At 32.1% G+C, this 25,831-nt stretch overlaps 2 protein-coding genes and 2 long non-coding RNA genes across 7 annotated transcripts; 2 read left to right on the forward strand and 2 right to left on the reverse strand.

Moving 5' to 3' along the window:
- Positions 1-25: 25 nt before the first annotated feature.
- Positions 26-9,774, forward strand: Pvf1 (PDGF- and VEGF-related factor 1). Its single transcript, XM_029317999.2, has 7 exons — positions 26-116; positions 677-1,456; positions 4,172-4,271; positions 7,204-7,418; positions 7,540-7,638; positions 8,359-8,543; positions 9,182-9,774. Exons 2-7 carry the CDS (start codon positions 1,235-1,237, stop codon positions 9,345-9,347), a joined length of 987 nt encoding a protein of 328 aa, XP_029173832.2. The 5' UTR covers positions 26-116; positions 677-1,234; the 3' UTR covers positions 9,348-9,774.
- LOC114942599 (uncharacterized) lies at positions 3,846-10,245 on the reverse strand. Of its 2 annotated transcripts, none has more exons than XM_029317998.2 (4): positions 9,148-10,245; positions 6,596-6,759; positions 5,849-6,390; positions 3,846-5,485 (listed from the first exon to the last, which is right to left on the reverse strand). In XM_029317998.2, the coding sequence occupies exons 1-4, from the start codon at positions 9,166-9,168 to the stop codon at positions 5,037-5,039; spliced, it is 1,176 nt and encodes a 391-aa protein (XP_029173831.1). In that variant the 5' UTR covers positions 9,169-10,245; the 3' UTR covers positions 3,846-5,036. The 2 variants fall into 2 exon arrangements, with proteins under 2 accessions (XP_029173831.1, XP_029173830.1); XM_029317997.2 differs by having other exon boundaries at positions 6,596-7,434.
- Positions 10,246-10,327: 82 nt separating this feature from the next.
- Positions 10,328-11,018, reverse strand: LOC146724718 (uncharacterized). Its single transcript, XR_014926553.1, has 2 exons — positions 10,797-11,018; positions 10,328-10,576 (listed from the first exon to the last, which is right to left on the reverse strand). It is a non-coding gene; the product is annotated as an uncharacterized LOC146724718 (long non-coding RNA).
- Positions 11,019-12,689: 1,671 nt separating this feature from the next.
- LOC114942621 (uncharacterized) lies at positions 12,690-25,344 on the forward strand. Of its 3 annotated transcripts, none has more exons than XR_003821843.2 (9): positions 12,690-13,009; positions 13,243-13,459; positions 14,328-14,488; positions 15,238-15,604; positions 18,087-18,466; positions 18,995-19,204; positions 22,856-23,100; positions 23,273-23,449; positions 24,766-25,344. It is a non-coding gene; the product is annotated as an uncharacterized LOC114942621 (long non-coding RNA). The 3 variants fall into 3 exon arrangements; XR_003821842.2 differs by having other exon boundaries at positions 18,087-18,445; XR_014926554.1 differs by having other exon boundaries at positions 18,087-18,445; positions 23,273-23,445.
- Positions 25,345-25,831: the final 487 nt, after the last annotated feature.

The raw sequence follows: 25,831 nt of genomic DNA on the forward strand, positions 1-25,831 counted from the left end.
CATATAACCTGACGCTATATATTAGGTTAATTTGATATTAATTGCTGAATCTGTGATTTTATTCATTAAGTGATATTAATAAATTGTATAAATTTATCTGCAACTTCTTATTTTACGTAAGTATATGTTTGCATCATTGGACACCTGAGGATTTTCCGCAGATTATTATTACCTTGAAGTGTAATGTTATGAAAACTAATTCTCAGGTTAAGTTGATTTTATATGCAAATTTAAACGCCTACTTCATCCACATATACCCACATACACATAAATTGTTCTTTCCGTATTAAAAAAATTGTAATAATAAATTATGACTATTTCTATGAGGATACTTTGAAATGTTTCGTAATATCTAATAATATTAATCTGATAAATATAAGGCATTTTTCCAAGCACGAAAAACTTTCATGTATATTACTTTAATTAATAAGAATATTGACACAAACGTTCTGTGATAAATAAACAAAACAGAGTGCCCAAAAGAATGTTCACTTTTTCTTCAACTTTCAATTAAAATTTCAAAAATTTCTATTTTTTTATTCAAGACTATATATATGTATACATGCATGTATACTCTATACATGGTCAAAAATATGAATATGTATATATATATATAAATATGTGTGTGATTGAAAAATAGTGATAAAACACAGAATAATTTTTTTATTATTTTTAGATTGCACCCGTTTTTTATTCGGACTTCTGGACGAATTCGCAGAATGCGATTTCCTGGATCATGCAAGAGAGAAAGACACACAGTACGTTATCTCCACATCGCATTTTTTCATGCAGTTTCATAGCGATAAACATTTCGATCGAGGAACGAACGCCGATCAGGAACGTTGGGAAAAAGTCACGCCGCTTATCTCCGCAGCGATTCGTGCGAGCGTGCTCGATGCGGTGCGCACGCGTGTGCGTGTGAGTCAAGAAATACGCGCGAGACGTGTTCATCTCATCAGTTGTGGCGCGGGCACTTGCAACGCACAGGTGTACCGCTCGGAATAAGTGCTTGTCACGCAAGAAAACTCGGAAGCTCCATACGAAGAGGCAACAAGAAAGAGAAAACAAATCAATAGATCAGTCGCGAAAAGAATCGGATAATCGCGGATAATAATCGAATAATAATAATAGTAATCGTTGACGTAACATCCCCGTATCGTTATCGTCGACATCGACGCGAATCCTTGTGTATTTTGTATAATAGAAACTGTGTAGAAACGTATTGCAAACGAAAATGCAATTTGACGTATCGTTTGACAATCAGCTGTTTCACTTTGGAGTAAGAACGTTCGTTTTTGCGATTGTCTGCAGCGGATTCGTCGTGGGACAGGTCAGCACTCAGTATCATGGCAATCCCGATCACATAGTCTTTCCTGGACCAATCGGCTCCACATCAAGAGCCCTTGATAATGAACATGAACCCGCGAAGAGGTCCACGGCTAACAGCGATACGTTGGTAAATTTTGGTGCACATTGATGATTCTTGTTATATCACATTAAGTTAATTTGAGTCATTCGAAAGATAAGTTATTATAAGATTAAATTTATCAGATTATGGATTAAATTTATAGATATTTATCTCTGGTTTGCAATCGATTACGATGTAAGGAAAAGGCCAAATTTATTAGTCACAGACAATAATCTATTTAATGTAAAACAATATTTGATATTTTAAAAAAATGGACAATTTGATTGAAAAAAATGGAAAATCTTCAATTGTCCGCGCTTTATTTTACAGGTAGTTAAAGACGTAAAAAATTAAAAATTAAAACATAAGGCAACTAAAATGATGTACTGTGCACGTTGCAACACCTTCGTTTCCAAGAATTACTTTCTGCAAAGGTCGAAATGACGTCGAAGGCCGAGTTTGCCAATGTCGAGGATATTTTCCAATGAAATAATCGCAACACGCGTGCAATCGACAAGCTTTTATAATTCGCGGCACGATGTGAAACCGATCGTACATCGTCTCACCTTGCATGCAATTGTGTAAATACCTGATCGACTAGCTCGTGATCGATATCAATAACTCTATTTTACAATTTGCGATGCTGTTAAAGAGAAGGAACAAAAATGCAAGATAATAAATACTCCGGTTAGAAGAAAGAGGAAATGTAGACGTGTAAACGCGTAAAAGATAATGAATTCGCGTGCAACTGAAAAAATAACTGAGTAAGCGAGTCGGCTGCTTAGAAGAGAAATCTTTATGTCAACAGTATAGTTATTAGCCTGTCTAGTTATTAGGCAGATAATTATTATAATATCGTCGCGGCTGAGTCAGTAGTGAAATCGAGAATGCTCAATAAAATATAACGGCGCCTAAGCGCTGAATGTAAGACCTTGCTTCCTGGCAAGGTCGTAGCCAGTGCTATCCCAAGAGGAAAGACTATGCGTGGTCGTTATCGTAAAGTCGTTCATTTGAGGTTTCATTTCAAGGTTCTCGATACTTGCGAGTTCGATGAGAGCCGACAAACTAAGAGAACAGAGATTCAGAATTTCTCGCGATTTCTTGCGTCAAAAAAGATTATTCCTAAAAAATATTGTCTCCGACACGCAAAATATTTTTCGATTATGCTAATTATGGAACGAGCAACCTGTTTCTTTCAAATCTCATAAATTTTTGTCTTGTATCCTGAGGAAATATTTGTTTCAAAATTAAAAAGGAGCGATAGTACTTTCATTATTAGTATCGCGTGAAAATATAGATATATATATAGTTAATTAATATTTTTTATAGCTAACGTTCCATAAGATTCAGTAAACTTTGACAAATTTACAGATTTTTTCTCCAAAAATTAATTTAAATTCCTGTCAATCTACGATTACGTATTTTGTGCTTCAATTAAGCTTTGTCTTTGAAATCAGTAAAAAATAAGGCGTGAGAGATAATAATGATTAATATGCGAATATAGTTTAACTTTTGAGCCACTCGCTAGACAGCTACGTTATTATTTTCCTTTTTTTTTATACATGGTATACAGCGATCCGACCTGTTTGAGAACCTGTTTCAATCATGATATCGGAGCTAATGATTTTTCGCACCCATTCAAAGCTATCAATGACTAATAACATAACTATGCAGTGTCCCAAACTTACTATATATAGTATACTTTCTACTACAGATAATTTATCAATGTAAGGAATGTTAATTTAATAGAAATGCCGAAAATCTAACAATTGTTAAGCTATTTGAAACTAAAGAACTATTCAACAGATAAGCCATAATAACAAAATTGCTTGTAGATTATGCAATACCTATTAAAAGTGCATAATTTTTATTCAAGCATTCTTGTGATTGTAATTCATTATAAAAGAATTAAAATTAATATTATTTAGATATGATATATTACTTTCAAAGTAACACAAATACAAGTTAAAACTTATTTTGTTTTAAATACAGTAAAAAAATGAAAAAAATTGATTTCTTAAAAAAATGAAATTTTCGTGTAATATATGGATCATTGACCGATATGCACTTATCCAAGATACTTTTCTCCTTAGTCATACAAGTATCCGCGATTGAATAGGATGATTCACAATTTATACGGGAATATCCCGACCGAAGGACTTAATTTCATGTTTACCTTTTAAATTAATATTTATGAGATTGCGGAAAGAAACAATCTCGATTATTTTAGTACGCATATGATCAATTACAATTTATTTGATTCTATATTTCTCTATTTCTTTGATCTTTGAACATTTTATCACGCGTGCAGAATTAAAATAAACTTGAGAAATGTTCATTTTAAATTTATCTTTTCTTACGCAATTAAATTTTCTGGAATAACTGATGCAGGAAAAACGCACAAATGCTAGTCTCAGATTAATAAAACAACTAGTCATTAATCTTTTAAATAATTTTATAAACGCATAATCTACAATTATTTAATATTAAATTTCTCAGAACATAGAATACGATAAAATCTCGCCGATTACAAATTAATAAAATAACTTCCAATCATTTTTGATCTTAAAATAAAAGCTAGGAAACCATAAGTTATCGTTAGTCATATATATCGATCAACCACGCTTATGATCGTTATCGGATTTTGATTAGATTATTACTGACTAAGACATTATATACCTATGTATAGAGAATAACTACATTTATATAATACATGTACACGTAACTTATCTTGTAAAAATATTTTTTATATTTTATTTTCAGATACCGCTCGATTTAGCCATTAGATTAAATTCCATAGAATCATCGGACGAGTTTTTGCAGCTCCTTCATGGTGTTCCACAAAAGGGATCTACCTTAAGCAGTAAGTTCAATTCACTCAAAGTCTTATCACTTATTATTATGTACCAATAATAAACAATAATCTTAAAAAATTGGTCGTATCGTAAAAGTATAGAACAAATTGTGATCTACTTATGCATATTGTATTTTATTATATAAAAGTATCGAAATTGAAATTTATTACACAATTTATTGCTACAAAAACTAGAAAATATATCACTGTGCAATCATAATATTAGAAAATATATTAATATTATTAATTACGTCTGTTTTTTTTTCAATATCGCGTAATCAATATGCGTAATAGAGTATAAGTATCGTAGAACAAAATAATCGTTTGTCGAGATGCAAATAAAATCACTGTGTAATCGTGATAAAATCAATATTTTCCATCTAACAATTAGGAGAAACAAATTATTTGCGGCGGTATACTTTAATTACTCTACTGTTTACACAAACGTGCAGTTATCAGTATACTGAGATCATTTTGTAAATTAACGTGGATCGTATGCGTTCTGATACATTTGATGCAGTACCATAAGCCTTTAAAAAATGTATGTTACAAATTTTTACAATTGCAAATACAAAAATATTTTGTTGGAATTTTGTAATAGTTTAAATGGCTTTTCGATTAACGCAGGATATAGTTTTCTATTGAATACAAATTCGCCGAAGCGTGTCCCCGGCCAATTAATTCCCTTGTGATACTGTAATTATAGATACAAACGCCAATTTTGTGTAGATTTATTCTACATCTGCTATTTTTTACGTAAGAGATTCACACATTTTATTGAACTTCGGTATAAATGATCTTGTGAATTTTATACATGACATTCAAAAGTGGTTTTTTATTCGGATAATCGAAAATCAATTTATTTTTCACGTAACGCACGCAAGATTGTACGTTGAAATTCTTTTGCATCTCAGCTTCGAAAGTTTTCAAATAATTTTTGCGATCTTCTGAAAAATTTAAGGGTTGCAAATAACCACCGAAATTGTTCGAGTCCTTTATTGATGTATTGCTAACTTGGATTGCCTCTTCTAGACTTGGCAATTTAGTTTGTATTTTATGTGCATTTGAATGAGTGGTAGAAGGAACATTTTTCTGCATGTCAATTTTGACAATTTCCGGAGATACATTATCGATTAAAAACGAATACGCAATCTGTAATCTGCATTTTCGTTCCCAATTCTTCTTTTTCCAGCTTTTTGAGTGATGATATAAAAATAAAGAATCTGAAATTTAATATTTTCTTAATATATATAATTTACTATATTTTAATTATATAAATTTTCTTTAATTATCTGTCTAACATTTATTATCAATAAAGCATTATCTACGTAAAATAATTTTCGTGGGCCTATAATTTAATGTATAATATTTAACAAATAGAGCTCTTGTTAAAAATATGTCAATTTTTAATATGCTTTAATTAGTTTTTATATATTTAGCATTGTTTTGTATTTGATTTTTTCGACGTGATAAAATATTTATTTCGTGTGTTTTTTCTTTAAATTGATTTCTAAATGCTACTTTTCATATATTTATATTCATAATATAAGATATCTACCTTGCTTTTGTGCAAAATATATATTTACCTTCTCGTATATTTAGCCGTGAAAATTTTATTGTTCCATTTGCCTCCAGGTACTTAGTCGTACCAGCTTCAACAATAACAGGTCCATCTCCTTGACCACACTCTCTGTTGATGGCTCTGATGGTTGGTGCCATTTCCTCTTTCAATTCTGTCCTATTAATGTTCTGTATCTTCTCGACGATAGCCTCAGACGTAATCTCGGGCTCGAAAAGATTACAGAGATCGTTCTTGTTAAGATCATAAGACTTATCATCCATCTTGGCGATTGCTTTTGCACTTATTTCATTTTGATTTACGTCAGTATTGGCATTCACGTCATCCAAAACTGTCATCATTTTCAGCTTGTTCTGTACAATATTAAATGTGTCATAGCCATTCTTATGTACGGAAGTTGCACCGTTTTCCTTATCTCCCCGATTAAAATCTATTTCGTTCTCATGGTTCATTGACATTTCAGTCTCATGTGAATAGCGAGTTAGTTCTTCATTGCACGTGTGGGTTTTACACTTATTGTTAGTATTTTGATCTAAAGATTCTCTCGACCTACGCAAAAAGTCAAATCGTCTTTAATTAATAAGAAAAGCGTTACATTTTTAAATAAAATAAACGTATTAAATATAATTCTTATATAGATTGAATATCATATATAAATTAATTTTTAAAAAGAGGCGTGAAAATTTCATGAATATAAATAGAAGCTACAATGCAATGAGAAAGTGTACTTAATTTAACATTTTAATATTCTCACCCATTTAATTGTTTCTCCTCAGCGGTGATGTCCAAAATTGGCATAATGTCGTGAAACGTATGAAAGGATTCTGTTTTATGGAACGCAATAAAAGCAGCTACATTTTTCTTTCCTGTGATCTCTTTTCCAAACCATTTGAGCACCACACAATTTGCAAGATGATCCTTGAAACCGGGAATCATTCCATCAACCAACATGAAATAATGATTGGCAATTGAAATCGCTTGAGCAAGTTCGTCGGCCATCTTTACGTTTGAAAAAAAAATTAATAATGCCTACAGAAAATTTAATATCGATTTAATGTCGGCTTATTTTACTTCAAGCATTCGGCCAACTGTTTGTTCACATTACGTGTTATACTGTCGCGTCGTTTAAACCTTTAGATCACATACTGTTTTGTTGACATTACCTGATCCGAATAACGTAAACACGAAATGTTTGCACACAAGAAAAAGAAAAAATCTAACGCTTGAAAATTAATGTCCAAATTGTCAAAGCTTTCTATTTCTTACAATATCTTTTATATAATGCTGTTGTATCTATACGATTAATGTGTATTAAAATTTTTCAGCTAGATTACAGAATATAAACGAATTTCAAATTTTCAGGTAGATTCAGCGAAGGCGAGGAACGCTCAAACGCAGAGAGACCGACACCAGCTAAATGTGTGCCCGAGTTGCAACCTGTCTCTTTAAAACTGGACGACGACGATCCCTCGACGATTATCTTCCCGCCCTGCACACGGATCAAAAGATGCGGTGGATGTTGCAGTAGCTCTCTGCTCTCATGCCAGCCAACAGCCACGGAAGTTCGAAATTTTGAGGTAATCTATCGTCGTCCTGTTAAAGAATATACAAACAAGAACGCGCCTATTAATATAAAAAAAAAACAATTCGAGGAAGAGCGATAATTATTAAACATTTTCATTCGTTTGTCATCTTAAGGTGCACGTGGCTTCGTTGGAACTAAATTATGCGGGTCGACGAATCATGCCGTTGGAGGAACATACTAAGTGCAAGTGCGATTGCAAAATCAAGGAGGAGGTAATTTGACGACTGATAATTAGCGGATAATCGGCAGCTTCCTGCTTTAACGAGGCCGCACGTTTCGCACGAGTTTCGCACCTCACATGTCATATATATATCTCATTATATTGTTTCTCACATGTCATACGTACGTGAGAGCGATTTACGTCAGCTAGTCGATTGAAAAGACCACGAGCTCCTCTCGTGCTTTCAAGTATCCCAACAATGCGTCAAAATACATTATAAAACACAAGTAATAGGCGATCCGAAAGCATGAATCATTTTCTATATGTACTATCTTTATCTCGCTTATCCTTCAAATGCAAGATTTCATTAACGTTTTCATTATATAAAATATCAAAAATTTATATAAAATTCAATTTTTTAAAATGTGTATATATATATATATATATATATATATATATATACACATTTTAAAAAATTCAATTTTATATAAATTTTATATATATATGTATTTTAGTAAAATAACACTATATATACTTTAAGGTATTTATGACGCGTATAGTGTACGGTGTAATCTTCAAGCCAAAGTAAGCTTCGACAATTTCTCAATTTCGTTGATTACATATTACTACAATTGACGCTTCCTTGTAACGTGCGGACACTCGCAAAGTGTGTCAATGCGTTGGACAAGCAAAATTTAATCGTATTTAAGCGCGCGCGCAAAGTTGACATTCTTTTCGTTGATGATTCATACTATATCGTTTTTTACCGTAGCATTGCAACGACAAGCAACATTACGAGCCGCATAATTGCAAATGCGTCTGTGACAACATCGACGAGGCGGAGAAGTGCCGAAAGAACAACGACACGAAGATCTGGAACCCGGATCTTTGTGTTTGTTCGTGCAGAACAATCGAGCCATGCAGCACTGGATATTACTTCAATCACAACACGTGCAGGTGTGAACGGACAGAATAGAGGGATCTCCTAGAGGAATATAAAAGGCGTCTTCCCCTTTTCACTGCACTCTACTACTCTATCATGACTTTGTAAGCCATGCGCGAACGCACCGATCTGTTCTTACCGAAATATTCTCGACTATTTCGGTCACCTATTTGATTCTGCACGAAATTTTTGCAAGTCTCACACACCTTGTGAATCCTATCCGTGATCTATATCACGCATTCTATGTTTGTGCTTTTCTTCTCACATAGAATGTTTGCACGCAAATGAACTACTTTCGATCTTTCTTCTTTTCTCTATGCTATTTGACGAGGTGCAAGAGCGAAATGCAACTCGCTTCTATTTGTCAAAACTTCGTCTAATCGAAAATTCTAGTCAAAAATTCTAAAATGATATTATAACTCATGTGATATAATATAACATTAGAGGTGAATGTTTTGTACTTTACTAACAAGACTGACGCTTTAAAAAAATCCTTGAAAAATGACGCAAAATGACAAGAAATTTTAAAAACTGAGATTAGATATATGTGAACAATAATTTGCACTCCTTTCGGTTCACGTACAGTTTGATCACAAAAAATTATAATATTCAACTTACAGTTATTCGCAATGTAACCATAAATATGTTCCAGATGTGGACCGATAATGTTGTCTAGACCAGTAAACAGATTTGTATCCACAAAAGGTTCAAATTACAATTTCTCTAATCGTCGGCCTGAAAACGTGCCCCCTGTGATAATTCCGTTGGACCCATCAGATCCTAGAAGAAAACAGAAGGGAGATCCAGAATACAAGTGACAAAGAATTAGGACGGACGTACAGATTACAAGACTGCTAAAATGTATCCACAGTCACTTTATTAGTCTCTTTGTTACACAGACGGGACTTGTTATCAATTCGATGCCTCGGAACTGGAAGAGCGAATTATTTTATATATTATTTTATAATTTCACTAGATTATCACAATTTCATCGCAATAAAAAACATGTTCTATAAATTTTCAGTATTGGTGCGTTCGCAATGTATAAAATAGTATAATGAATTAGGTCTGTGACCTAGTAGTGTAAGAAATATTATTACATTTTATTTGTGATTCTATTATTAAGTTGTAGCAGAATGACATGGGCTTTACTAGTTCCAAGGTGTTAAACTATTATGTATGTACTGTTGGATAAAGATCAAAGAATATTGTGATATAATAAGAAAAGAATTATTCATAAAAATATACACTCTTGTCAATATTATTTATATTTCATAAAGTTATTGTTTTTGTATTTATTGTTATAATGACAAAGTAAGAAATAACTGTTATTTACTCTACTTATTACACATAACAATAAATTTATAATGTAACATTAGACTTTCATATATATAATATATTTGTTAATTAATATTTATATTTATAATAAAGGACACTCACAAAGTGTCTGAACAGTTTTAGGAAAAACAGTTTTAAGTCATTATAACATGAAATTTTTAAATATTAAGGCTCCTCATTGCAATACTGAATTATATCAAAACGAAAAACTGTATGCATACCTAAATTAGTTTTTTGGAGCAATGACATCAAAAACTGCAGGGATCAATGTGCTGTAAGCACAAGTAATATAGATGAATATAATTGTTATACTATTTACTGCTTCTTTCCAATGCTTATATGCTGTGTATCCACTGCAGTTTTGTCATTATAACATGAAATTCTTAAATATTAAGATTCTTCATCGCAGTATTGAATTATATCAAAGCAAGAAACTGTATGCATACTTATTAGTTTTTTGGAATAACAACATATCAAAAACTGCAGTGAGGGATCAATGTGCCTTAAGCACAAGCGATATAAATTAAATATAATTATTATACTAATTACTGCTCCTCTTCAATGACCATATCCTCTGTATCCGCTGCAGTTTGATTCATTCCTTTCTCACATTTTTCAGTCTTTTGCAGATAGGTGACAACATTTTTGTTGATTTTTAAGATCTCACTATAATTCTCACTCATAGCTTCAATAGATTTGGCAATGTGTTCTAAAAGAAAAAAAGAATTAGAGAATTTTTACATAAAATATATTGAAACATGTTATAACCTCAAACTTTCATAAGAAAGTTTTTAATAACATGTAAAGCATTTCATAAAATCCAGTTTTTCTCCATAGTTTCTCCTTATTCAGTGTATTTTAATCTTATTCTATTCTAAATCGAACTGTTATAGAAGCCACATGAAGAAATGTTTACATTACTTTCTTACCAATAGAAGATGAAATATCTACAATAGCTGTTTCCTGCAACTTAAACCGTTTCTTTTGTTGTTCATCATATGACATGTTAATTAGCGTGTATATTGCACACTAATCAAGCCGTGATAATTTTATAATATTTGTACAAAAATATATTGTTTGACATTTCATATCTCTCGGCTGCCAAAAGGCGGGAAAACGATCATCACTACTCAGCCATGTTGTACTACATTAATCAAGTATAAGGATTAATTATGATTTATCAACAAATGATTAATAATCTTGGAATAATAATATATACTATTATAATAAATAATTATTATTTTTGATTAATATAATTATTATTTTATTAACATAATTAATATATAATCATTATTTTTACTATTAATATATAATTATTAATGTAGTACTAGGGTGTGTTCAAAAATTCAACTCGTTGAGTAGAGTAAGATTATTGGGGGTAACATTAATGAACTCATCCTGAATAGTATCGAGTTGAACGACTTTATTCCGATTGTATTGAGTAAAATAATAATAATGACGACGAAACCGTAAACTGCGATTTCTGCAGCAAGTTAGTCGATCAATTATTAAAATTATATCATCTTAAATGATTATACCGAGATAGAAATGCCTGATGATCAGATTTTATCATGTCATGATCTTCTGATTGAAATATATGATATATATATATATATATATGAGTCTGCATCTGTATCTATTTTTGTCATCATGTTTTAAGAAATATGACTATATATGATTACAAAACATACAACCCAGCAAACACAAATGTTACAGTAACATAACATAGCTGTAATAGTTATGTTACAATATAACATTTACATCTATGTTATGTTACTGTAACATTTGTGTTTACTGGGAATACATTTCAATCATTATCATATATATATATATATATATATATATATATATATATATGTTACTGTAACATTTGTGTTTGCTAGGAATACATTTCAATCATATTATCATATATATATATATATATATATATATATATATATATATATACAGTAACATAACATAGATGTAAATGTTATATTGTAACATAACTATTACAGCTATGTTATGTTACTGTAACATTTGTGTTTGCTGGGTTGTATGTTTTGTAATCATATATAGTCATATTTCTTAAAACATGATGACAAAAATAGATACAGATGCAGACTCATATGCTACTCAAAACACAAATATATATATATATATATATATCTATAAAATTTTCGCAAAAAAATATCATTATATGAGTACATAAATATGCTCAAATTAATAATATTTGAGCTCACATTTTTCATCATATGTATGCAATAACTTATTGTGCTCATATGGTACCTATCATCGCATAATATATAAATATATGATATTTACAAGACATACAATACATTTCAATCATATTATAGAAGATCATGACATGATGAAATCTGATCATCGTAGGTATTTCTATCTGGGTAAACATTCAAGATGATATAATTTTAATATGGTACCTATCATCACATAATATATAAATATATGATATTTACAAGACATACAATACATTTCAATCATATTATAGAAGATCATGACATGATGAAATCTGATCATCGTAGATATATTTCTATCTGGGTAAACATTCAAGATGATATAATTTTAATAATTGATCGACTAGTTATATATTGCTACAGAGATATCTAGTATACGCGGTTTCTCGTCGAACCCTTTGCATCGTCATTATTATTAATAATTTACTCAATACGGTCGGAAAGTCGTTCAACTCGATACTATACCCAGGATGCTATCCTTTTCATGTATAAAAATTATCGCTGTTTAATTCAGCGGCAAAAATTAATTGTTACGTGATCATTTTGTCGCTCAAACAATCGGTTTCAGCGGCTCATGAAAAGGCCACCTTTAATGTTACCCCCATAACATTACTCTACCCAATGAGTTGAATTTCTGAACGCACCCCAATATGGCTGCGCAACGATAACCGTTTTCGCGCCATTTTGCGACACCGAAGGACACAAAGGCAGTATACTAATACTTTAGACTTTAGATCTAAATTTCTGAAATTTCCATACAAATTATATAAGATGAGCATGGATCAATTGGTATGCTATATACACGCTAATTAACAGCATGTCAAATAATGATAATGTAGCAGAACAGCAAAAGAAACGATTTAAGTTGATGAAAGAAATGGCTGTTCTCGAGATTGCGTTTTTCATAGGTAAGAATTATGTAAACTTTCTTTTATGGCTTCTATGACAATTTGATTTAGAATAATAAGATTAAAATAACGACTGAATAAAGAGAAGCTGTACAGAAAAACTGAATTTTATGAAATGTTTTACGTATTACTAAAAAACTTATAAAAATTCAAGGTTATAACATGTTTCAATTATTTAATTAGTTATATAATTTTTACATGTTAAAATTCTCTAATTCTTTTTTTCTGTTTAGAACACATAATCAAATCTATTGAATCCATGAATGAGGATTATAACATCTCTTGAGAGAGAGAGAGAAGATTAATAAGAATGTTGTCACCTGCAAAATACAAAAGAATATATTATTTATTCAACTAAAAAGAAAAAGTTATGTTTTTAACATAATCAATAATGTTATCCTTGCTATAAAAGGAAAAAATCGAATCTCTTTTTATTCAACAGATGTATATGTGAGTATCATATTCTTTTTCTTCTTTGTATTATTTACATGAATGCTCTTGTGCAATTGTTCAAATATAGTAACAATGGATATTTAAAAAATATAAATAACAATATGGCTTTTATTATATGTATAATTTAATTTATAGAACACAGAATATATAACATAAGTTTCATAATTAAATAATATAAAAATTACATGTTAATCGTTGAATTGACATTAGTCTTCGTGCAATTAATAAGTCTTTAATGAGATTTTGTCGTATAAATTAGAAAATATATATTTCAAAACACTGATTTATCAAAACAGTTACCTAATGAGCTCTTGTATTTTCTCTGGTATCATCTCTAGGATCACTAGATGGCATATACTGCTCCAAAAGATAATTAATTTATTTTTTTAATTTTTATGCAGAATATAATCATATTATATTTAATTGTGTGACATTTTACTGTGCTATATTAAAAAGATTTCAGTAAAAATTATTTCTTTTATCACATCTTTTTTAAAATGTTTAATAGTCTTCATTGAATATTTTTATTTTTTCTTTTTTTTTCTTTTTTCATATAGATTATTTTAATATTTTTATGTGAAAATATATTAAGAAATATTATTCTAAGATATATAATAAAATATATAAAAGAAATATTATTAATAAGAGACACACTTTTAATATTTGATAACGAACAATGTTAGTAATGCACTATACATATACCTGCATTGTTATATAAATATATTTAAATTTAATGCACAATATTACCTCAATAATTAAAAATTATAATACATAATAGTTGAATGATTTTTTTATATTTATTTTTTGCCATAAAAATAATTAACATGTTGAATAGTGTCGAAATTAAATTACTACTGTTTCTCAGATTATTTATAGCTCCTTCAAAATTACCTGGAAGCTGAATCCACGAAGAAGATTGAATTGATCAACATCAATCTATAAACAGTTAATTGGCAACTTCATAAATAGAAATTCTACAATGCTGATTCGACATGCTGTACTTATGCTGACAGGATTGAATTTTAGGTATTTCTACCATGTATAATTGATTCGTAAAACCAAATTCGTATACTTATTGTTCATGATTTAACGATAAGTACGAATGAATTTGGTTTCTTCATTTATTATTATATCGTAGCATATTTATATAGGTACAGGTGGATCTTTGAAAATTTAAATTAATCATATTCTCGTTAAGAATTTAATATATCCGACGAATGATCTGATGACAGAAAGAATTTATTAACAGATAAAAATTGGAATAATTTTTTGTTTTAAAATATTGATTATATTAAATTAATATTAGCATTAAACTTAGAATCCTTATTTTTGCTTATAATTCTATCAAATATCACTTGATACACAAACATTTATTTATTAACAATTATATATATATATATAAAATTATATATCTAAAATTTTTTGATATAGAAATATTTCTATCGTAATTTTTCAAAAGAATATATAAAACTCTATTATATTTTTATTTTCAACTTTTCTTTCTTATATATGTATATTAATGTTTTTATATTCGATATTATATTGTATTAATAAGAATCATACATTTTTAAGATTAATTTTGAAGAAAATAGAAAAATCAGTAATGCAATATGTACCTCTGTATTATTATATAAAATATTTAAAGTATTTTTTCTGATAATCTTTATTTTTCGCTATGTGAAAAATAATTTATCATATCTAATTTTTTATATGGCAAAAAATAAAGAATATCACAAAAAATAATGTACAAAATTTAAAATAGCTTCATGTTACAGCAGTCGAACAAATTCGAGCGACTTCAAGAGAACGGACGGTCGAGATTCGCCGTGATACCCGCGATTAATCATCAGGAGGCTCCCTGATATACACGCTTAAAGGTTGCTGGCGAAAGGGGGAGAGAAACGGTAGCCGACTTGGCCGGTCTCAACCGACCTTCCGTACCACGGCGCCATTTTTTTGCGCCATCCGTTATAATTGCCAGGGCCTTGTCACTTTTGCGAGCTTTCGCAGTGAGGTACCTGAAGTGTATGTTGCCCCGTGCCGGTTCTCCTACACCGAGGCGGCTTCCTCAAAGCGACCAGAGGAACGAAGGAAGAAAGGAGGGGATGGACAATGAGCGGAAGACGAAGGATCAGAAACGAGGTGAACAATGCCGACTGTCGTCGCAATTGTGAATCTTCCTTCTCTCGTCTTAGCGAGTCGTTTCAAACGAGACGCCGCAACATAATGTTAGATTTTTTCATTTTGCTCCAAGATAAAGTTTCAAGAAGATCCAATATTTTTGTCGGTTATAAGTTAGTAATGAATGACAGTTTATATATATATATATTTTTTAACAGTTTGAAAGATCTGTTACGATATATTAGATCTTTATTTATTAATATTTTTTCCAATGAATCCTTTTGATGTAAAACAATATTATTTTAATCTGTATAAATAGGATATTAGTTTATTAGATATTTAGTATATTATTTAATATATTAATACATTTATTAATATAAAATATTACCATTTATATAATTGTGCGGGCTGACTCGCGTTGCAGTTTCAACGGTGCTCTCGTCGGTTCACAAAGCGGGTAACGCTTAAAATTCAAAGACGATCGGCCAGTGCCGGCAAAAACTCGTGCCTCGCCTGCGTATTTTACGCCACTTTCTTGCGTGTGTACGCACGCGTGTAGATATCTCCCTCTCTCACTCTTTCTCTCTTTGCTCTGTTCCCGGCGGCCTCTCCTCAAGGACTGGTACCGCCCGCGGATGGTTCCACGACGAGAGAAAGAGCCGACGACAGAAGTTCGAGAGAGGCGTAATACGGTAGCCGGTACGACGGTGGGTTTAAATCATATTAAAGCACGCCCGGGCATCTCGCGTAAGGGGCCGTAAGCCCGGATTACGGACGCGGCCCGTTCTACGCGCAAGATTCCACATACAAAGTAACTCGATCGCTTTACCTCGGCGACGACTTGATGGAAGACGATCTTTCGGAGTCTGCTACAGCGAGAGGATTAACGTACGCAGACTTGGTTGTCGCGAAAGTAGCTAAAATCCACGTTAAATAATGTTAAACTTTTACAGCCTGCTGATAACATTATTTATGTTGTAATTATTTCGTAGCATATAAATAATGATTATTATATGGTATTGTATATATATAATCTCATTATGTTTATGCGATCAACTAGGTAAAATATATTCAAAGGGGAAGAAAAATGTAAAATTAAATTTAAAAAGAAGCCTCGTTCTTAGAATCTTCTTTGTGTAAATTAAAAAAAACTCGATGCATTCTTTTCCGTAAGTGAAATCTATCGAAAAGAACGAGATATCAAGAATGTCAGTCAAGAACATTATAATTAATGCCATATGCGAGAAACTTATCATAATTAAAATAAAAAATGCCACAGCATTGAAAGCATGTTCGCTTTCTTCCTGTTCGATTTGAAATCTTAATTAGAGCTACGAAAGAAATCTTTATTGAAGACATTGTAATCAGCAATTGTCTTGCTGTCTAAAGCGATAGCTGCGTTTCTGCAATTCATTCAATGAGATCAGCGGTCCATGAAAAGAAATACCAAATAAAAAGAAATCGATTATGTTTTATAGCTTTAGTGTTTCTTGAAAAGAGATTGATAGAATGTTACGTGGATCATGGTATAGCAAGATAAATTGCTCGGTATAAATATAACAGCGGAAAGTGAGGCTTATACTGTTTTTTTTTTCTTTTCGTGCATTGCGTAAAAAGTTGCCCTCGCCGAAATTACACCGGTATCGGCTCCCGGTTACCACCGTACAGAAGCCATCGGGCCAATCTATCGACGGAGGGGGGCAAGAGATGAAAGACGAAGTATAAAAGATAAAGTGGTCTCTCGTGAAACGTTGTTACGAAACAACATGGGCAGTGCCGGTAGAAAATGGCGTGGGCCGTGACTGTCCGAGACCAGGTGAAACGTGTTTGTACAAGATACGAACTGATAAGCCATCACCGAGAGGCTCAACGAAAGGGTACGGGCGTACCTGATCACCGTTGCTCATAGTTGATCAGAGAAAATAAGATGATGCGCATAAAAAGATTTATAATTTCCTTTAAAAAAAGCCTGCGTCTTCTTAGCTTAAATTACATCGACATTAGACAATTATTTTTTTAATTTGAATCTTATTTTAAGCTACTAATAGTAATTTTATTTTGTTAATTAACTAATTAATATTTTATTATTTATGCAGATTAAAATATATTGTTTTATATCAAAAGGATTTTTATCAATTACACATATATACAATAAAATTTAGTCGTCAAAATTTGACAGATAATCTATTGCGTAACTATTGTCAATTCGTCTGGCACAATTTTATTAGATCCATGTACGCGCAAGCCTATTCAGAAATTATTCATAGATGTTGATTGTGTAACACTAGGTTCATATATGTCGAAAAAGATCGTGACCTCTTACGATTCATTTCGACCACAAGCGAAATAAATCGTGATGAGGAGAAACTTCTATTATATCGTAGGAACATGTATATTAATTACATCATTTTTTGCTAAATTATATTTAACACACTTATTGTATATTACAATCCAATAAAAAATATTGGTTTAGAAAAATTATAAAAGATATTTGATTTCACAGATAAAGATAAATCTCAGAACTTGAGCGAGCAAATTGTAAAGGAAAAAAATCACATGGTACATAATGGACTCGCCAAGATGAGTTGAGAAAGAACAAGGGATGAAGAATGAGATATACAAATGGATACAGTAGCGCAACAAGAGCAAATCATTGGTTCAGCTCGGGATTCGAAGCGGATTACTGTTGGAATAATAATAACGACGAGACACGCTGTGCATATGCACGCGTGTGCATCAGGGATGACCGCATGTGATGACTTCTGAGCTATGCGGTCCATTTTTCCTCGGTACAGACACGCGAGAAAGTCAACAAGCAAGAAGTTCCTTTTGAAAAACGCGAAACTCAACATTACAATGGAGGTACAAATTAATATGTAAAAAGTAAGTTAGTAAACTAGTAAGAGCTTGATACAAAGATATATGCAACAAAATTATTTTTAAATTCCTTTATATTTATTCTTCTATTATTATTTAGTATGAATAAGTATTTAAGAAGATTTAGAATATGATTCTGTTGCACCTGATATCTGTGTCTGGCTCTTATTAACTCTTTTCATATCTAAATTTGTATTTACATATCGGAACCTTTTTGATTTATTTTTTTATCTTCAGAAGTAAAATAAGAACGCAAAATATATAGAAAAAATTTAAAATGCTACTGATATAAAAATATATTAAAATTATATTTAAAAATATTTAAAAATCTGAGATGCTACAGATATAAAAATATATTAAAATGTATATAATATAAAATATATATTTTTTATTTTAAATTGATATATGAATTAATTAAAAAAAAATATATAAATATATTAAAATTATATTTTATAGAAAATAATTTTTGTTGTACAGAAATCATTTTTCTTTATATAAAGAGAACACACAATTAATAAATATCGTTTTATATAGGATTCTACGATTTAAAGAGACCTACGCATCCTGAAGAAGACGTAGTGGGGACAAGAAAACATATGGTTCTCGCTGATTGTGATAAAAATTATAAAAAGGCATAAGACAACGAGGAGAAATACCTTCGAGGAGAGTGCGCGGCACAAAGGAACCTGCTGTTTACGAACTACCCGCGTCTCATACGCACCAGCTGTAAATTATCATGTATTCGTAAGTAATGCTCGCTTTTACTATTCTCAAGACGGCGAAATGACCGGTCTCGGTTTGTATCGTTGCGCAGGAACGAGTATAATATAGTTACGCTTGAAAATAGTACAATGGTACTTATGTTTGAATGGTGAAAAAAAATATAAACGAGATGCACGCACACAGTAGCATCTCAAAAAACAGACGCTCGTATTTCTCATCTCTGGGATATAGATTTGATTAGTTTATAATTTTTATTCATTTTAATTCCAAATTTTTTCCAAAATATTGCGTGAGAAGAAGAGTTGCAGATAACTGAAATTAAAATTGAGAATCTTGTCATAGCATATTTTTAATTATACTCAATCGGTGAGTGCATCACCAAAGTTTCTATTTGAAGAGACTACTGTTTATTACTACTTCGTTACTCAGTTCCTCTTTCTGTCATTCTATCTCTCTCAATCGACTTCGATATTACAAGCCGGCGTCGATGACATTAATGATCCTCGCAGAATTACAAGTGTATGTCCGCGTATACTTCACCAGGTTCTATGGAAAGCTACGAGACGTATTCGCGAGATAAATAAGTGGCCGTTCGCCAAAGAGATCGCCGACGCTCTTCCTTCCTTCTTTCCTGTCTCCTTTGTCGTGTTTCTACAAGTTCTCCGATACAGCTTCATCAAATCTCACTCCTAGTGTTGCTATATATTCAAACTTTGTGAGAATAAGTGTATGTTTAGGAAGAGTGTCTATTAAGCGCTCATCGCATCTTGGAGGTACGAAGTTAGTAATCAGCACTCTGTCAAGGAAGATTTTTTTCTGTGCAACAAAATGAAATAATTTTCATCAGCGTATCCTAGTAGCATTGAATGCAATCCTTTCCCTTCTTGTATCATCTCTGATGATCATAATTTTTTCGATAATTAACATATCATAAAGCGACATGATTCAGAAACTCAGAAGCTGATTTTAGGCACGAAAAAAATACTAATTATCATAGTTAAATTTTAATTATGGTAACCAAGCTAATATTTTTTTAAAGAAATATGTGTTTAATGGAAAAATTCTCCGTTAAATTATAACTAAAAATATTAATTATTGAGACTAAAATACACATATTAATTTCAGGTCGTATAGACACCCCTAAAACTTAACCATGATGGTTAATATTTTTCTGCCTAGAGGAGTTTGCACTTTTTCCCGTCAACGTTAAATCGATACAAAAGCGAGTAAAAAGAGCGTCAATAATAGTGAAGGATGTAGAAGAAGAAAGAGAGAGGGGAAATAGGCCTCGGGACGAAAATGATCCAAGAAAGATCGCGAGTTTCGTGGATCCGGATCCCGATGATCGAATTCGATCCTCGCATCTCGCGTGTCGGGACACGCTTCGCTCAAGTGTGCTTCTCTTTTCTCTTCCTCTCTCTTTCGAGTCTTCTCTCTTCGTCGATGTGCAACGTCTTCTCCTTTCGCTCGTAATTTCTCTTATTCTCTCTCGCTCTATCTTTTTCTCGTACCTACTCTTCGTCGTTCTCGGCATCTCGTTCACTCGACGAAAACAAAAGGAACAACTGGACTAACTTGCAGCGAGGAAGAACGAAGGAGAGGGAGAAGAAGAAGAAGAGAAAAAAGAAACGAATCTCTGGACGAGGAGAGAAGCGTAGCCTGAGGGACAAAGAAAGAAGCGAAGAATCGGAGGGAGGAGAGAGAGGAGGCAGCAAGAGAAAAAGGAGAAGCAACTCGAGGAGAGCAACAAAAGTAGCCGTGACGCTGTACAAAGCGAGCAAAGCGAACGAGCGGAGCCCGAAGGGGAAAAAGACGAGAAGATCGGCCCTTCGGGGCCGATGTAGAAGGGAATGGGGAAAGTGCAGGCGAAGGAGAGAGGCGAGGATGGACGAAGGGAGGAGGTGGACAGGGATGTAAGGAGGAGGCTGTTGTGCCTCGCGCGATATTCGCGTTACGTATATTGGCGATGTAATTTCTCGGAAATGAACGAAGAGAGATAGCACGTACAAAAATATATCATATCATGGAGTTAGAAGAGAGTTGAAAGGAGTCTGCACCAAATAGGATGTTGGTTTTTGATGGAATTGGCTGTTTTTGTTTCATATGTTGTAGCTTATGTTCTGTTGAATAAAAGATGTAATAGTTTTAAAGTTAAATATTGGATAGTTTATTGAGTTATAGCCAGTCAAATAACTCGTAGAGTTATATATTATTTGTTTAGCAAGTCATAGGTTACAACATATGAGAAAATCAGCTAATTTTACTAGGATTCAATGTCATATAGGATTTTATATAGACTCAAAAATCTTATATTAATTATATAAAATTGAATCTTAGTAAGATCAGCTAATTTTTTCATATGTTGTAACTTATGATCTGCTGAATAGAAAATGTAATAGGCTCAAAGCTAAAATAATAGTAACTGATTTGCAGCCAATCAAATACGAAAAATTAGGAGGTTGCGAATTGTTTGACTGACTGTAACTCAATAACTTCCGAATATTTATCTTATAGAGGCTATTACATCTTTTGTTCAACAAGACATAATCTATAACATATGAAAAATAAACAGCCAATTCCACCGAAAGCCAAAATATATTTGGTGTCTTGTTTTCTTGAAAATGTTTCAAATAATTAAAAACATTTAAAAAATACATATTTATGTGTAAGAGAAAATTTTATCAATTATAGAAAGAGAGAGAGATTTGACCGATACTTTTTCCTGTTAGATAGCATAATATTGTTTCCGCTTTCGCATAGCACAAAGAATTTTTCCGCGAACCTCACGTTCGTCATTGAGTAGCTTCGAGGAATCCTCGATGAATCCTCGTACTACGGCAAACGGGTTCATGCGCGACTTTTGAAGGAGAGAGAACGCAACGAAGATGTCCCAATCAGGAATAAAAAGCAGCCGCATAATTGATCTCGCTTCTCGAATCTGGGTTAAAGACCGAGGAGCATATTTATCTCGACGAAACTTGCATCAAATTGGCATATCTTATTCGAATAAAAAATCTTGTTTAATGATAATTAGACTGAAAAAAAATATTGAATTCGAATAATTTTTTTTCAGTGTATATATAATCTAAATATATTTTAAATATATTTAATTATATTATATAATATAATCTAAATATATTGTATAATGGATTTTAAAATTTTCTTGCGTATTCTAAGGAAGTGTTGTAAATCAAGTCGGAAAACCAAAAATAAGATTCTCGCAATAAAGAATGTGTGATGGTATGCGAGATTTAATTAATAACTCTTCTCATCTCTCTTTAGAAAAACGAACACACAATTAATTACTACTTGTACCCTTTATTTACGCTACCGCTTATTAACGCTACCGCTGCAGCAGTTTCAACGATAAACCATCTGGGCGCGTTTGGATTCTTTTTTTTCTCTTGATGATTGTCACTTATAATTATAATTATTGAATGTTTTGCGCGTTGCAGAAAATTCAAAGTAATTAGTATCAAATTAAAAAAAGCAAAATTTTTAAAATTTAATTAAATTTAATATATCACCCATTTTCTCAAAAGACAAAAAGAAACATTTTTTTTACATTTATGATATAATAATGTTTGAAAAATAGATATATTTTTATTTCTATTTTAACAGATGTGCTAAGATTATTATAAGATGTATCTAATAATATGGAACTTTTTACAGAGCAGAATCCACTCGACACAATGAAAGTTGCTTTGCTCATTGTCGGTCGATACGCTCCTGGATCAGAGGAGAGAGGCGAAGAAGAGAAAAGAGGAGAGGAAGAAATAAAAAGGCAGAACTGGCAAAAGAGGCAAAACCGCGTTATGTTACTCTCTCTCGTCCCATTCTCCGACCGTCTTGCTCTTCTCGTCGTATGCTGGTGCTTGGAGTTGCTTCTACTGCACGATGGAGTAATGTATAGTACGGTAAGACATAGTACGATAGCGTGCACGAATGCAATCATAGGATGCTGCAGCATCCTGCAGCATTTTTCCCCGGAACTTACAGATCTCTGCGCGACGATTTACTATAAATTTACTTAGATTTTTCTCATTTAATGAATACACATTAACGTTTTACTTATATTTTTGATTTTAGGAGATTACCATTTCTTTCTGTTTGCCACGACACATTGAAAAACATATTCGGGATATCGAAACAACAGATAAATCTTTCCGAAGGAATCTAAGATATTCAAACGTTGAGTTGTTTTGCAAATGAGACGGCAGCTCGATCAATTTCATCACGTTGGCGTCTTCTGCGTGACACAGGCAGGTATAGCGATGAACCGTGACTATATGCTGATAACCGGCGGATATGTCAAGATCCCCCTATGGCAAGGGTCAAGCGGGCTTTGTCAACGATTCGCGTGCATTTGCTAATCTATGCCAATCTATGCAACCGTCACCTGCGGACACGCGGCTAATTCTTTATTCGCTGAATGTTTGCGTTAATCAAAGTCACATTATGAATAGCGCATTTTAATGGATATTCAATCTTTTTTTTCCTTTTGTCTTATTTATATTTATCAAAATAATCTCTGTTTAAACGTCATAACGTTGTATGTACTTTTTTAATACACATTTCGTATATCTGTGTGATATTATCGTTTCACACAATTCTTTGCATATATAATTTAGATAAAATAATACTAATACGGCAGATTATTTTTCTTAACAGAAAATATATATTTTTGCCGCGTGCATCCATCGCGGGAGAAGATTTATTTCATAATCCACTATAGTGTGGCTGTATATGGCCACTTTATTCCTTTAGTCCGTAGGTAATATGAAATATGGTAATTGGCGTCACCGTAGGGGGATCGAAACGGTTGATTTAAATTGCCTAATTGTAAGTTCCTCCCGCGTTCCACGTTTTCTGCGCAGAGTTGATCGGTAGTTGTGTTCTCCGGTAGCAACCGCACGTAATAGCATTCGGAAGACATGGGCAAAAAAAAAGAAAGAAGTAAAAAACAGAGAGAAAGAGAGAGATATAGGGAAAGGAGGATGAAAAGAAGAGAAGAGCAGGAGCTCAGAGAAAAAGAAGATCGAAAAAAAGTCATATGAAGGGAGGAGGAGGAAAGGGGCGAAGGCTTACGACTTAAAGAAGAAGAGGTATAGGAAGGGGAGGGAACAAAGCGGGACATCAGAAGAGATTAAAATCGTCGAATCTTTTTTCTGCTATAAGCACCCTCGTCCTCCTCTCTGGCTGATCCGCGAGCTATTTATAATACATCTATTAAAATGAGAAAATATAAAATAATTCATTTTTTCTAAAATAAAATAATTTTAAACTTTTTTTTAATCGCTCTCTGCCATTTTTTCTGTACATTAAATGCAACATGTTCTTGCAAATTATATTCATAATTCTCGTGTATATATATATATATATATATATATATATATATACCTATACATCTAAATTAATTAAACTTAAATATTAAAGCATAAATGGCACTATTCGTAACTCAATCTCTCTCTTTCTGTCTGAACGAAACAAAATCCCTTCGCAGTTTATTTGCAACTTTATAGTGTGAATGAACAATTTTTTTAAAGTGTCATCGAGAGATTAATTTACTTCATTTTTTACAGGTTTGTATGATCCCGCATTGGAAGTAATATGTACAATCATAAAGGAGTTTTATGGAGTCGAGACGAGATTAAAGCTCCGATTTGGGAAGGACTGTTAGATCCAAGAGGTCCACTCCGATTTTTCTCCGTATATGAAGAGCCGCATCGTGCTGTGAGAATCGTTGCACGGGATGATTTGACGTAATCACCTTCTTGCCGCGAAAGGATTCGAGGCTACCGCAGTACGCTTATATTCTGCCACTGTCTCCTCATCTCTCTCGCGGTGTTCATTTACTTTATTTCTTTGTGCTTTTTCTCTTCTTCTTCGTCCCCCTGCCGTTCGTTCTCACATTGCTCGCTTTTTCTCGCGCCGTTCTTCATCTATAAAAATATGTTTTGCCGGGCGAAAGATTTCGTGTCTCGGAATATATTACAGTTAAGCTTATATCGGAGACGTCTTTTCCCTCTTTTGAGAACGTGGACAATTCCTCATTTTCAACACAAAAGTAAGCTTAGGCCCATCTAATATATTTTGATTCTTAATAACGCAAATATTTTTAATTAATTATATTATTTGTGTACATATATTTTTTACCGAGAAGATTGATCAAGTTTAATTAATCTTTAATCATTCTTTTTATAATACTGTTTAAATAATTTTTAAATATATGTACGATAAAGAAAAATGATTAAAAATTCATTAAACTTGATATCAATCAAATTTATATATGTATATATATAATATAATATATCACATTTTTTAGAAAACTTTAGGATTAATTAATTTTTAACTGATACAGTTTAATCAAACTGCCTTCTTTCGTTGTAATTAAACAAAAAAATCTTTTACAATAGAATTAATTTTTAATATATCTCTTGTTTCGATTGTACCGCAAATTATCAAATGTTTATTTTAGAAAGTGATAATTTATTCGTGATTTCGTAAACGCGCTACTCATCGCCATTCATTTATTCACAATTTTACGGTTTCCCGTATAAGCCAGTTATATATATCGACCGATCGCACATTCTATATATTCGCATTTTCTAAATAAAACATTCTCACGTATGCGCGCAGCTTGAAACG

This window comes from Nylanderia fulva, unplaced genomic scaffold, assembly GCF_048542155.1.
Source record: "Nylanderia fulva isolate GAGA-0341 unplaced genomic scaffold, ASM4854215v1 Scaffold12, whole genome shotgun sequence".
NCBI lineage: Eukaryota > Metazoa > Arthropoda > Insecta > Hymenoptera > Formicidae > Nylanderia > Nylanderia fulva.

Coding starts and splice junctions, on each gene's coding strand:
- Pvf1 (XM_029317999.2), top strand. CDS start 1,235: ATGCAATTTGACGTATCGTTTGACAATCAGCTGTTTCACTTTGGAGTA. Junction 4,272..7,203: donor AAAGGGATCTACCTTAAGCA/GTAAGTTCAATT, acceptor TCAAATTTTCAG/GTAGATTCAGCGAAGGCGAG. Junction 7,639..8,358: donor ATTGCAAAATCAAGGAGGAG/GTAATTTGACGA, acceptor TTTTTACCGTAG/CATTGCAACGACAAGCAACA.
- LOC114942599 (XM_029317997.2), bottom strand. CDS start 6,840: ATGGCCGACGAACTTGCTCAAGCGATTTCAATTGCCAATCATTATTTC. Junction 6,391..6,595: donor GAGGAGAAACAATTAAATGG/GTGAGAATATTA, acceptor CTTTTTGCGTAG/GTCGAGAGAATCTTTAGATC. Junction 5,486..5,848: donor ACGGCTAAATATACGAGAAG/GTAAATATATAT, acceptor ATTAAATTTCAG/ATTCTTTATTTTTATATCAT.